Raw genomic sequence first — 11857 nt, 5'->3', positions numbered from 1 at the left:
CAGGCTTTTCAAGCACGTTCTTGACAGGTTGGTCAGTGACCACTTGTATAGGATGTGCTTGGAAGTATCTTCTAAGCCTTCTGGCTGTTTGGACCAAGGCTAGGGCTAGTTTTTCAAGGGGAGGATATTTGGTTTCAGCTAGTTTTAAAGTTTTGCTGAAAAAATAGACGGGTACCTGAGCCTTGTCTCTTTCAATGGTGAGGACTGCACTGATGGCTTCGTCGGCGACTGAGAGGTACACCGATATGAGCTCCCCAGTTTCTGGTGCTGCAATATCCGGTAGTGAAGCAAGGTGCTGCTTCATTTGATTGAAAGCTTCCTCAGCCTCATCGGTCCATCTGAAATCTTTCTTATCTGAACAATTCTTGAGCGTTTTGTAGAATGGTAGAGACCTTTCGGCCAGTTTTGAGGTAAAACGCTTCAAGGCTGCAAGCTTCCCATTTAAGCTTTCAACCTCCTTCTTGGTTCTTGGTGGTTTAGCTTCGAGAACGGCTTTTACTTTGTTGGGGTTGGCCTTGATGCTTTGCTTTCCAACAATATGACCCAGGAATTTTCCTTCGTCAAATCCAAACGAGCATTTTTCCGGATTAAGCTTCATGTTGATTTTTCTAAGATTCTTGAAGGTTTCTTGGATGTCATCAAGCATCTGGTATTCCGTTTTGCTTTTGATCACCAGGTCATCGACATATGCTTCCATGTTTCTACCAATTTGGTTTTCGAAGGCTTTATCGACGAGTCGTTGGTAAGTGGCTCCCGCGTTCTTGAGGCCAAAAGGCATCTTTTGGTAACAGAAAATGCCCTTGTCTGTGTGGAAAGCCGTCTTCTCTTCATCCTCTTTTTTCATGAGGATCTGGTGATAGCCTTTGTATGCATCAAGAAAGCATTTGAACGGGTATCCCGTGAGGGAATCAACCTTAAGATCAATTTCTGGGAGTGGGTAGCAATCTTTAGGACAAGCCTTGTTAAGATCCTTGAAATCTATACACATTCTCCAAGAGTTATCGGGTTTCCGGACCATGACAGGATTAGCAATCCATGATTGGTACTTAACTTCTTGGAGAATGCCAGCTGATACAAGCTCTTTAACCTCTTGGCAAGCTGCCAGGCTTCTTTCGGGTGCCAAACTTCTTTTCTTTTGAACCACTGGCTTGACATTCGGTGGTATTCTTAGCTCATGTTCAGCAATGTTTCGAGGGATCCCGGTCATGTCTTCGGGAGACCAGGCGAACACATCGCTGTGATGTTTTAGCAGCTTTTCAAGGTATGAAAGAGTCTCTTGAGAGAGGTTGGGGTTGACCCTTATCCGCTGTTCGGGGTACTTAGGGTTGATGACTAACCCCTGCTTGTCTTTCTCGTCATTAGAACTTTCTCCTTCGATCAGGTAAGCTTCCTGAGAGGGTTGAAGGGTTGCAATCCCTCTTTCAGTGGGAAACTTGACAGTGCCATGGCCAACAGATACAGCCATGTAAAATGCACATTGTCCGGGCCTCCCTATGATTACGTCGTAGTTGGAAGGGATGTTGATAACCACGAAGGTTAGTGATCGAGTCCTTTCATTTAAACCTTCTTTGAAACAAACGTTAAGAGTTATTTGCCCCAAAGGCTTCAAGGTTATATCAGCGATACCCTTTATGGAGGTCCCGGAGGGTTGGAGCCTTGAACGCTCCTCGTCACTTAATCGGTTGAAAAACTTCTTGAACATGATTTCAGTGGCTGCTCCCGTGTCTATGTATGCCTTGCATGTTTGTAAGGTCCCCACGAGGGCTTCGACCACGAGAGGGCCAGGAAGGGGATCCTTCTTTGTTGGGGGGAAGCAGACACACTGAAGCTCCCAAGCTTCTAGACGTTGTTTCTTGTAAGGGGCCTTATCATCAGAGTACACCATGTTTACTTCCTTTCCTTTGCTTTCAGCCATCTTGTCTCGAACTCCTTTGACCAAGTGGGCAAGTTCTCCTGACTTGACAGCCTCTTCAATTCTCTTTTTCAGCTGGAAGCAATCGTTGGTGTGATGTCCCTTTTCTTCATGGAATTCACAGAACTGAGTGGAGTTCTCGTTTTTCCGACTTTTGGGAAGAGGCCTGGGAGGTCTGAAGTTTTGCTTGACCTCTTCCGTTGCCAGGATTTCTTGAGGGGTTTTGGTGAGAGGAGTGAAACTCATACTCTTATCTCTGCTTGGAGGGTTTCGCCCTTCAACCCTTCGAGAGTCTGAACCCTTTGGGCGTCTGTCGTAAGAGTTAAAGTTGCCTCTCTTTCTGGCTGGGCTGCTACTTCGCCAACCAGAACCCCTTTTTCTTTGTTCTTTGATATCAACAGCTTCCTCTCCTCGAATATGAGCCTCGGCTCTTTCCAGGGCTTCTTCCAAGGTTTTGGGTAGAGATTTGTTGAAATCTCGTGTGAGATACTTAGAGGTTATGGCGTTCATAAAACCAGCCACCCTCATTTTCTCATCGGCCCCCACGTAGGTTAGCCCTTCTTTCTTATATCGTTCAATGAATGCTCATAGGCTTTCATCATCGCGTTGTTTTATCTGGAAGATCACTGTTGCGTCTTTAACGTATCTCCTTTGTTGGGAGAAGTTTGCCAGGAAGCCTCTGCTGAGATCATCAAAGCTTCGAATGCTTTGAGCAGGTAGGTCGTTGAACCAGATTCTAGCGGACCCAATGAGGGTCTGCATGAACATTAGGCAACATTCAGCGTTCGACCATTTTTCTATTCGAGCAGCACCAGTGAAGATCTGAAGATGATCTTCGGGGTCTTCGGTCCCATCATACGTTTTGATGTGGGCAGGCATTTTGATCTTTGACTGAAAGTCATAATCAGCTATCTGTCTTGAAAAGCATGAAAGGTTACTTGGCTTGTAAGGTTTAGCCAAGTCCTCTTCAGGCCTCGTACCCCCGTTGTTATTATTGCCGTGGTTTCCCTGGGTGGCCAGCACTTGATTGATGAAGTGTTGCCAGGGGAAGTTGGCCATCATCTGAGACATCATGTTGGGTACGAAATTGAAACCCTGAAGGCTTCCAGGACCAACCGAGCAACTTACCCCAAGAGGGGTGCTGGCAACAGCACTTCGTGCTAAAGGGAGCACGGACAGGGCTTGCTCCCATGTGGTAGTTAGAGAAGTGGGACAACTGGTCACCGGGGATTGTAGGAGTTGGTCGAGTGTTAACTCGTGTCCCAGAGGAGTGCTGCTAGCAGTTGGTTGGGAAGAGAGAATAGGATGAACAGTGGGATTTGTCATAGTGGACAGATAAGGGTGAAGGTTTGAAGGGTTGCTAGGACCGGCCTCACCTCTTGTAACGAAGGGAGGTAGAGGTGGCCCAGGGGATAACGTTGGCTCAGGTTCGTCGTAATCTAGACGAATCCTTACACCTTTTTCCCTTTCTCTGTTCACATGTTGGTTAAGAAGTGATCTCAGCTCAAGGAAGTTATGAGCGACCCCCTCGGGGGTAAGTTCAACGCGTGTCGGAGTGTCAGACACACCAACGTTGGGAGACGGAGCTCCAGATCTGGATGGGGTTGGTGTGTTAAAGGTGAGAAACTCGGGTGTACTCCCCGGAGTTGAAAAAGGTGTTGTTATCGTTGTGTGAGCTTGACCACTTCCCGGGGTAGAGGTGTTAGGGGTCTGGTTTACCTCTCCCGGAGATCCACTTTCTGACATGGTGGTTTTGAATGCGAGGAGCTACACGTACCAGGTCTCTTTTGAGGAGAAACAGCGGCGTAGCCCCACGGTGGGCGCCAACTTGTTGATGCAACAAACACGGGACCAAGGATGGTAGCTGGGCTGGTCAGGCAAAAGGGCTGAAGGGTTCAGTTTTGCCTAACGCAGGTCGCGGGGTCCCTCCACGTTTGCAAAACGTGGAAGGAGGTTCACTAGTATGTTTGAATTATTTGCTTTGAAGTTCTTTCTCCAAGGCCGGCTCGGATCCAGAAAAGAAAGCAAATAGAATGAATGAGATGAATCTGATGAAGAGTTATTTGGAAGTGACAAAGAACTCTTTGAATGACTAGAGATTAAGGAATCTCTGTGCTTTTCGGAATGTCTTTGAAGTGTTTATGAGCTGTCTTCTTATAGTGGAAGACACCTCCCGAAATGGCATGGACTATACTAGCGAGACCTGTTTGCTTATGGAGGGTTTCCCCTTTTGGGGTTGAAGGCTTTGGACCCCTGGTTAATAGAGTGTGCTTGTGCAGACCTGCTCTGACTTTGTGAGTTGGTGAGCGTGAGTTGGTGGGACGAGCCTCTAGACATGACTAGTTACTGTTTCTCGATTCCCTCATTTTACAGCTTTTCATCCGATGAACCTTTCAACCTTTTAAGCTCTTTGCATATTAATAATTTTATTTATCCTTGGGCTACCCCCGTCGTCAATTCTCATTGAAAATTACATATCTTATTTATAGGTTCACAAAAATAGAATAACTATGAAGCAATATACTATATGTTGAATAGGTTTATTCGTAACAACCAGATGCTGTCACGTCTTATATGTAACAGCTTTTGCAGACTTTCATTGTTACGTACCACGTGACAGCCTTTGGTTGTTACACGTAACACGTCTGCAAAAAGGCGTAACACGTAGCAAAAGAAGGTTCATTCATTTGATTTCAAAAAACTATGAAAACCTTATCTCCACCATCCTCCCAACTAATCTATATGGTGGAGATTGACCCGATACAAAAAAAGTGAAAAATTATTTTTCAGAAACTGTAACATGTCTGACAAAAAAGGTGTAACGGCTTTACACATTCTCTCTCCCATCTCCTTTGACATAAAGTGTAACAGAATTTGTAACATTACATAAAAATTTTCTACAAAAATGTAACATATTGTTTACTTGTATTACAAATTAAAAATTTTATAAATTATAAGTTCTAAAATCTATATACTTCATAAACTCTAAAAAACTACAATTAAAATCCCATAAAAAGTCAAATGTAACAGCTGAAATTGTAACATATTAGCTCTTATCTCTCATTTGTCACAAAAAATGGGTTATTGGATTTTATCACCCGCAACTATCGGCCTTTGGCCGTTGCCACCCGCAACTAACACTTTGACACCCGGCACCCCCAACTTGACTTTTTGTTTGCACTGGCACCACTCAGTTAAATATTCTCTAACTTGGTTAGTCATTTGTCTGATGTGGCACCATTTGGCTGATTGTACATGCTGATGTGGCTGATGAGGTGTAATGTCTCATTTATATACCCTACCTTACATCATAATCACAGTCATCACCTTCAGTCCTTCACTCATCATCGCGATCATCATCAATGGAGCCCTAATCTGCCGATCATCAGTCCTTCACATATCATCGTAAGGTAAGAGTTCTTGAAATTACTCATTTTTTTGAGATGTCTTCAACAATAGATGTTATGCTATGGATTGGCGGTCACATGCATTGAGGTAGGATTTGATCAAGCACAGTATGTAGGAGGTGATTCAAAGCTTGTTAGAGTAGATGTAGACCACATTTCTTACTTTGAACTTGTAGATTATGCAATGGAATCCGGTTTTTACAGTTCTAGAAAATTTCATATATATGGGTTGGATGCTGATGATGGGGGACTTCATCACTTTGAAAGTGATAAAGATGTGTTGCACTTGGCCGGTAAGGTTATGACATGGAGTGAACCATTTATGGAAGTCCTGATCCAACCAGGTCCAATACTGGCAGATGAAGCCTACTCCTGTTCCAGGCCCACTAACCCATCTCCCCGGCCCAATGAGCAAAAAGCCCAATCCACAAAGCCTGCTAGGTCAACTGATAGGGTTTTAGTGGATATAGACAATGAATATGGTCATGATAGTGATGACAGTGAGTATAAACAATCAGTTGGATCAGGAGAGTCGGATGATGATACTGATATTGATGACCTAGTTCCAAGCAGTGATCATGATGAGGAGGAGGTTCTGGAAGAGGTAAATGGTTCTGAGTCAGATAGAGAGGACTTGGAATGGAGACAGTCACAAGATGCAGTTAGAAAGGCTACTCATGTTGATTGTCAAGCCAAAAAAAAGTTGTTTGACGAATGCTTACAGGAGAAAGAAACAGAGGGAAAGTTGCATGAAACTAATGATGCAGTGGGTGCACATATCAGATGGTGACATTCTTACACCCGGTGAAAGTGAGGACGATAATATCAGGGGTAAGAAGTATAAGGAAGCTGCTCCATCTATAACTGAACACACTAACTGGAAGAAATTCATTTGGAAGGTAGGAACAAGGTTTGCATCAAGGGATGCCTTCAAAGAGGCAGTGAGAAGGTATTCAGTGACTATTGGTAGGAATTTGTACCTTGCTAAGAGTGAGACGGGCAACTGTGGTCGTATAGTTGTCAAGTGTATAGAAGGGTGTCCATTTTTCTTATTGTGCTCACTGCATAAGGGTAAGGAGTGTTATATGGTTAAAAGAGTGCAGAATAAGCATTCTTGCCAAAGGAACATGATAAAGAACAGACAATTAACAACAAGGTTTATAGCTAATGAGTTCCTACCATTGTTTAGATCCAAGCCCAATTGGTCTACTAAGGAGATTGTATTGGCTGTAAAACAGAAGTATAAGGTCATAATTACTAAGTGGTTGGCTTACAAGGCTAAATCTTGTGCTCATAAGAAGTTGCATGGACCAATGAGGGATCATTATAGTAAAATTGGTGCATACATGGATATTTTGAAGAAAACAAATCCAACATCAACGTTTGTTCTTGTAACTGCACCACCAGGTTTTATCAATCTAGATCCAACAACCACATGTGAAACATTCTTTAGATTATTTGTATGTTTTGATGGTTTCAAAAAAGGATTTTTAGCCGGATGCAGGAAGGTGTTATGTTTAGATGGTTGTTTTTTGAAGACATTCCTGGGGGGAATGTTATTAACTGCTGTTGGAAGTGATGCTAATGATCAGATGTATCCTTTGGCATGGGCAGTGGTTGAAGGGGAGAACAATGATAGTTGGGAATGGTTAATGGAAGAGCTCAGAAAGTGTTTGGGAATAAATGATGGTGGGGAAGCATGGACATTCATATCAGATCAGCAGAAGGTACCACTTTTCCATGATGCTTACTATATATACCTTTGTTATATTCTGCATAGTATTAACACTTATGATATTCATATGCAGGGTCTATTGAATGCTGTTGCACTAATATGGCCAAGGGCAGAGCATAGAAACTGTGCAAGGCACATCTATGCTAACTGGCACAAGACATTCAAGGATGAAGAGTTGAAGGAACTGTATTGGAAAGCTACAAGGGCTTATTGTGAACCTAAGTGCATTCAAGCACTTGATGAGATGAGATCAATCAACCCTGATGCAATAGAAGCATTATTGAAACAAGATAAAACTTGTTTCAACAGATGCTACTTGAAAACTCACACTAAATGTGATGTAATAGTGAACAACATGGCAGAAACATTCAATGGTTACATCATCAATGCAAGGTCAAAGCATATTATTCACATGTTGGAGGATATCAAAATTCAGATCATGAGTAGGTTAGTGACAAAAAAAAAAAAACAGAAATGGCTGCCAAAGATGTTGTCATCTGCCCTAATATACAGGAAAAACTAGAGTTTTCCAAGGGTGCAGCTTATAGGTGTGAAGTGTACCCCTCATCTTATCAAGTTTTCCAAGTAAGAGACTTTGATGATGTATCTGTTGACTTGGATAAGAGAACCTGCACATGTAGAAAGTGGGAACTTAGGGGATATCCATGTAAGCATGTGTGTGCTGTGGCTGGGTTTTTACATAAGAATGCAGAAGATTATGTGGACCAGTGTTACCACAAAGATACATACATGAAGATTTATGACTTCACAATCCCTCCATTGCCAAGTGAAAAGTATTGGCCAAAGGTTGATTATCCAATGGATCCACCTCCAATAAAAGTTGCTCCTGGTAGGCCTAAGAAGAACAGAAAGAGAGACCCTCATGAGGATCCTAAAAAGCCAGGAAAACTAACTAAGCATGGGGTTATAATGACATGTGGTATTTGTGGAGCAAGAGGTCATAACAAGAGAAAATGTGCTGAAAAGGGGAAGATGAATACAGGTGGGCATTTAGTGTTTTATTTCATTTGTTGTAGATCTCTAATTATGCTAACTAATGTGATTTTATTGCTCACAGCTGAACCTAGATCAAAGAGACAGAAGGGGAACATAAGGAAGAGAAAGTCAACACAGCAGTCAACATAGCAGTCAACTCAACAGTCAACTCAACAGCAGTCAACTCAACAGCAGTCAACTCAGCTAACAAATCAACTGAACAGCCAACCCAACAGTCAAAGAGGGGGCAAACTGTCAGCTAAAAGAGGAAGACCAAGAGGGAAGGGGAACAAAGAAGGATGTGCTTAGTTGGTGAATGTTTGACTTATGTTTGGACAATTTAGTGTTTTGTAATGCCTCTTTTGGACAAGAATCATGTAGGCTTTATGTTAAGTAATGGATCTATGTAATGTAATGACTTAATGTGGTATGTAATGTTTTGGTTAGTTAATATTAATGATGCAAGGGCAATTTGGTCATTTTACAGGTGTTGTATATATATGCAGTGGGTTATATGAGCTTTAAAGCTTGCAGGGGTAATTTGGTCATTTTACAGGTGTTGTATATATATGCAGTGGGTTAAATGAGCTTTAAAGCTTGCAGGGGTAATTTGGTCATTTTACAGGTGTTGTATATATAGGCAGTGGGTTGGTGTTGTATATATATGCAGTGGGTTATATGAGCTTTGAAGCTTGCAGGGGTAATTTGGTCATTTTACAGGTTGTGGTATAGATATGCAGTGGGTTATATGAGCTTTAAAGCTTGTAGGGGTAATTCTGTCATTTTACAGGTTATGGAATATATATGTCAGATCTGTGTATATAACAGGTGTTTATGAAATGGGTCAAAACAGTTCTGGTCATTTGAGCAGTTTGGAGTTGTGGGCATTTGATCAGTTTGGAGCTGTTTGTTTAAGAAATGGGTCAAAACAGATATTGGTCATTCACTTATGTTTGGCTGCACTTTCATTTGGTCAAAACACACAACAGTTTGCTGCACTAATATGTGTTTGGTGATTACCAAATGACTATGTTTGGCTGCACTTTGGGTCAAAAACTGTTGGTCACTTATGTTTGGCTGCACTTTCATATGGGTCAAAACAGTTGTTTGGTCACTTATGTTTGGCTGCACTTTCATATGGGTCAAAACAGTTGTTTGGTCACTTATGTTTGGCTGCACTTTGGGTCAAAAACTGTTGGTCACTTATATTTGCCTGCACTTTTATATGGGTCAAAACAGTTGTTTGGTCACTTATGTTTGGCTGCACTTTCATATGGGTCAAAACTGTTGGTCATTAACTTATGTTTGGCTGCACTTTGGTTTGGTATTTACCAAATCATGACAAATGGGTCAAAACAGATTAAACAACTGTCATAACAAATGGGTCAAAACAGACTAAACAACTGTCATTAATAACTTCAATATGTTACAACCTAATTAAATCACTTGTTCAAAATGTACATCCATAATGCAATGACAAAACACATAGTAAACAGAAATGGTTGCTTCCACATGGACTTTTTGCCAAGAATTTGTCTTTTCAGCATCGTGTTCTCTTCAAGTAGCAACTTGTTCTACAATTCCAAGTTCTCATTTTTCAGTTCTTGATAACTGACTGGACTTGAAGTACAGTTTGAATGTGCTTCGAAAAATTTGTCGAAATCTTGTTTCCACATAAAGAACTTGCAATCGGATAACTACAAAACAATATACCAACCTCAGTTTCAACAAGAATTTAAGTTCAATCCATAAGTAAACAACTTACAGGCCATTGAGGGCAACCATAAAATTGATGACCATGTCGAACACTTTTAGGACCAGCGATGCGAAAAACAGCAACAACTTCATGATGACAATACAAGTTTCCATCCAAATCAACCTTGAACAATTTAGGGGTTCGGTTCACACTCCACGATGAATTGGAAGATGAACTCATCTCGATTAGGGTTTCTGTGGTATGAATCGATGAAATTGTGGGATGAATCGATGAATTGGGGGGGAATCGGAGCATCAGCAGTGATTATGTGGGATGAATGGAGATTAGGGTTCATTTGGGGATGTCTGTGTTATAAACAAGAAGGAGACATAACACCTCATCATCCACATCAGCATGTACAATCAGCCAAATGGTGCCACGTCGGAATGTACAATCAGCCAAATGGTGCCACGTCGGACAAATGACTAACCAAGTTAGAGAATATTTAACTGAGTGGTGCCAGTGCAAACAAAAAGTCTAGTTGGGGGTGCCGGGTGTCAAAGTGTTAGTTGCGGGTGGCAACGGCCAAAGGCCGATAGTTGCGGGAGATAAAATCCAATAACCCCAAAAAAATGTAACAATGTCATATAAAATGTAATAATGCCATATAAAGTGTATCAGTCAAAAGTCACACACGTGGCATGTTTGTGACCACCCATTGAGTTTCATTAGTCTTTTAACCCTCGTTAATTAGGCGAAAACACTTTATCCTACACATTTCAAAATTTATCGTATATATATCCTACACATATCAAAATTTGTTCTGCACATATCGAAATTTATCAGATATTTTATCTTAGGCATATAAAAAATTATCCCTCGTCATAAATCAAGTTGTCTTGAAAGAAGATATTTTAAAAATGAGCTAAAAGTTTAATTAATTGACTAATTTAAGGGAATACAATAAACTAATTAAAATTGTAAATTTACATATATGCCCCTATTACAATAACTAAATACACATATTGAATTGAGCATTTCTATTAGTTTAAAACTTATTCTATTTTATCCTTTCAAAAATTTTCATCTCATTTGAACCATTCACTATAAATATACATATAGATGGAGAATATATAAGAAACTAATAGTTACTCAGAAAACCCCGAAAACTCTAACCTCCCAATTTTTTTTATATTTGTTTTGAAAAAATAACACATGTAATATACATGTTTTTAAGGAGTATGCATAAAGAAAATAAAACTATAAAATGGTATCAAAGATTAACCCAGACTTTGGGTCATTTAGGAGTATGACCTTCTTTGTGGAATCCGCCTATAATATATGTGGGATATATGTGTGCCTCCTCCTTCTCCGAAATTCGGTCCCAGTGCCTCCAGTTTCAGAAATCTCAAGATTTACAACAAAAATTTCATTCACCGTGGAAGCAGCATCAATGAATTGGATAGCATGCCGCATCTCTTCTAGGTAGTTTAATCGTCTTCAAATAACGCCAAGACTTATTCTATTTTATGCATCAAAAAATATAGCCAAACCATTGAATTCACCTCTCACTGAAAATACGCTCCTTCCAATTCACACCCAGAGATTTCTTATGGGATTTCATAATCGTAAATTTCAATGGTAGTCGCATTCACGTTCTATGGATTAGCCATAGGGATATTAAAGAATTTATCAATAACATCACTAGCAGATTGACTAGCATCCAAATGCCCCCGCATTCACGTTCTTTGGATTAGCCATAGGGACATTATCAGTAAACACTCGTGAATCACCAAAAAGGAATAAGATCGAACGTGAAGATAAGAAAAACAGAATTGCCAAAAGGAATGAGAGCTGGATGAAGGGATGTTGATTTTAATATATGAATGTAAATAAACAGAAGGAATGTTGACAAAAAAATATGATCAATGTAAAAATTAAAGTCCATTTTACAAATTTCATATGCTAGAATATATAAATCTCATGAGAGCAATAGCAGACCTTGTCCAAGCAGAAGACATATTATCACAACGAACAAAAAGATACCGCCACACGTCACGTCCCTATTAGCAGTTATTACGTGGATCATCGTCATCGATTCTTATGTTAGT

The 11857-nt window shown here is 40.7% G+C and overlaps 1 protein-coding gene across 1 annotated transcript; it reads left to right on the top strand.

Moving 5' to 3' along the window:
• The first annotated feature begins 5371 nt into the window (after positions 1 to 5371).
• On the top strand, positions 5372 to 8200 carry LOC110887548. The gene is made up of 5 exons (XM_022135126.1): positions 5372 to 6005; positions 6103 to 7046; positions 7128 to 7428; positions 7527 to 8057; positions 8133 to 8200. The coding sequence occupies exons 1-5, from the start codon at positions 5372 to 5374 to the stop codon at positions 8198 to 8200; spliced, it is 2478 nt and encodes an 825-aa protein (XP_021990818.1).
• The last annotated feature ends 3657 nt before the right edge of the window (positions 8201 to 11857 follow it).

The sequence above is a fragment of the Helianthus annuus genome, chromosome 14 (assembly GCF_002127325.2).
Source record: "Helianthus annuus cultivar XRQ/B chromosome 14, HanXRQr2.0-SUNRISE, whole genome shotgun sequence".
NCBI classification, from domain to species: domain Eukaryota; kingdom Viridiplantae; phylum Streptophyta; class Magnoliopsida; order Asterales; family Asteraceae; genus Helianthus; species Helianthus annuus.
This window is presented reverse-complemented; position numbering and strand designations above follow the sequence as displayed.

Bases quoted from the DNA above. Each gene is read 5' to 3' on its own strand.
- LOC110887548 (XM_022135126.1), top strand. From the start codon at position 5,372: ATGTTATGCTATGGATTGGCGGTCACATGCATTGAGGTAGGATTTGAT. The intron at 7,429-7,526 runs GTTACATCATCA...AAAAAAAAACAG, and splicing joins CATGGCAGAAACATTCAATG to AAATGGCTGCCAAAGATGTT. The intron at 8,058-8,132 runs GTGGGCATTTAG...TATTGCTCACAG, and splicing joins AAAGGGGAAGATGAATACAG to CTGAACCTAGATCAAAGAGA.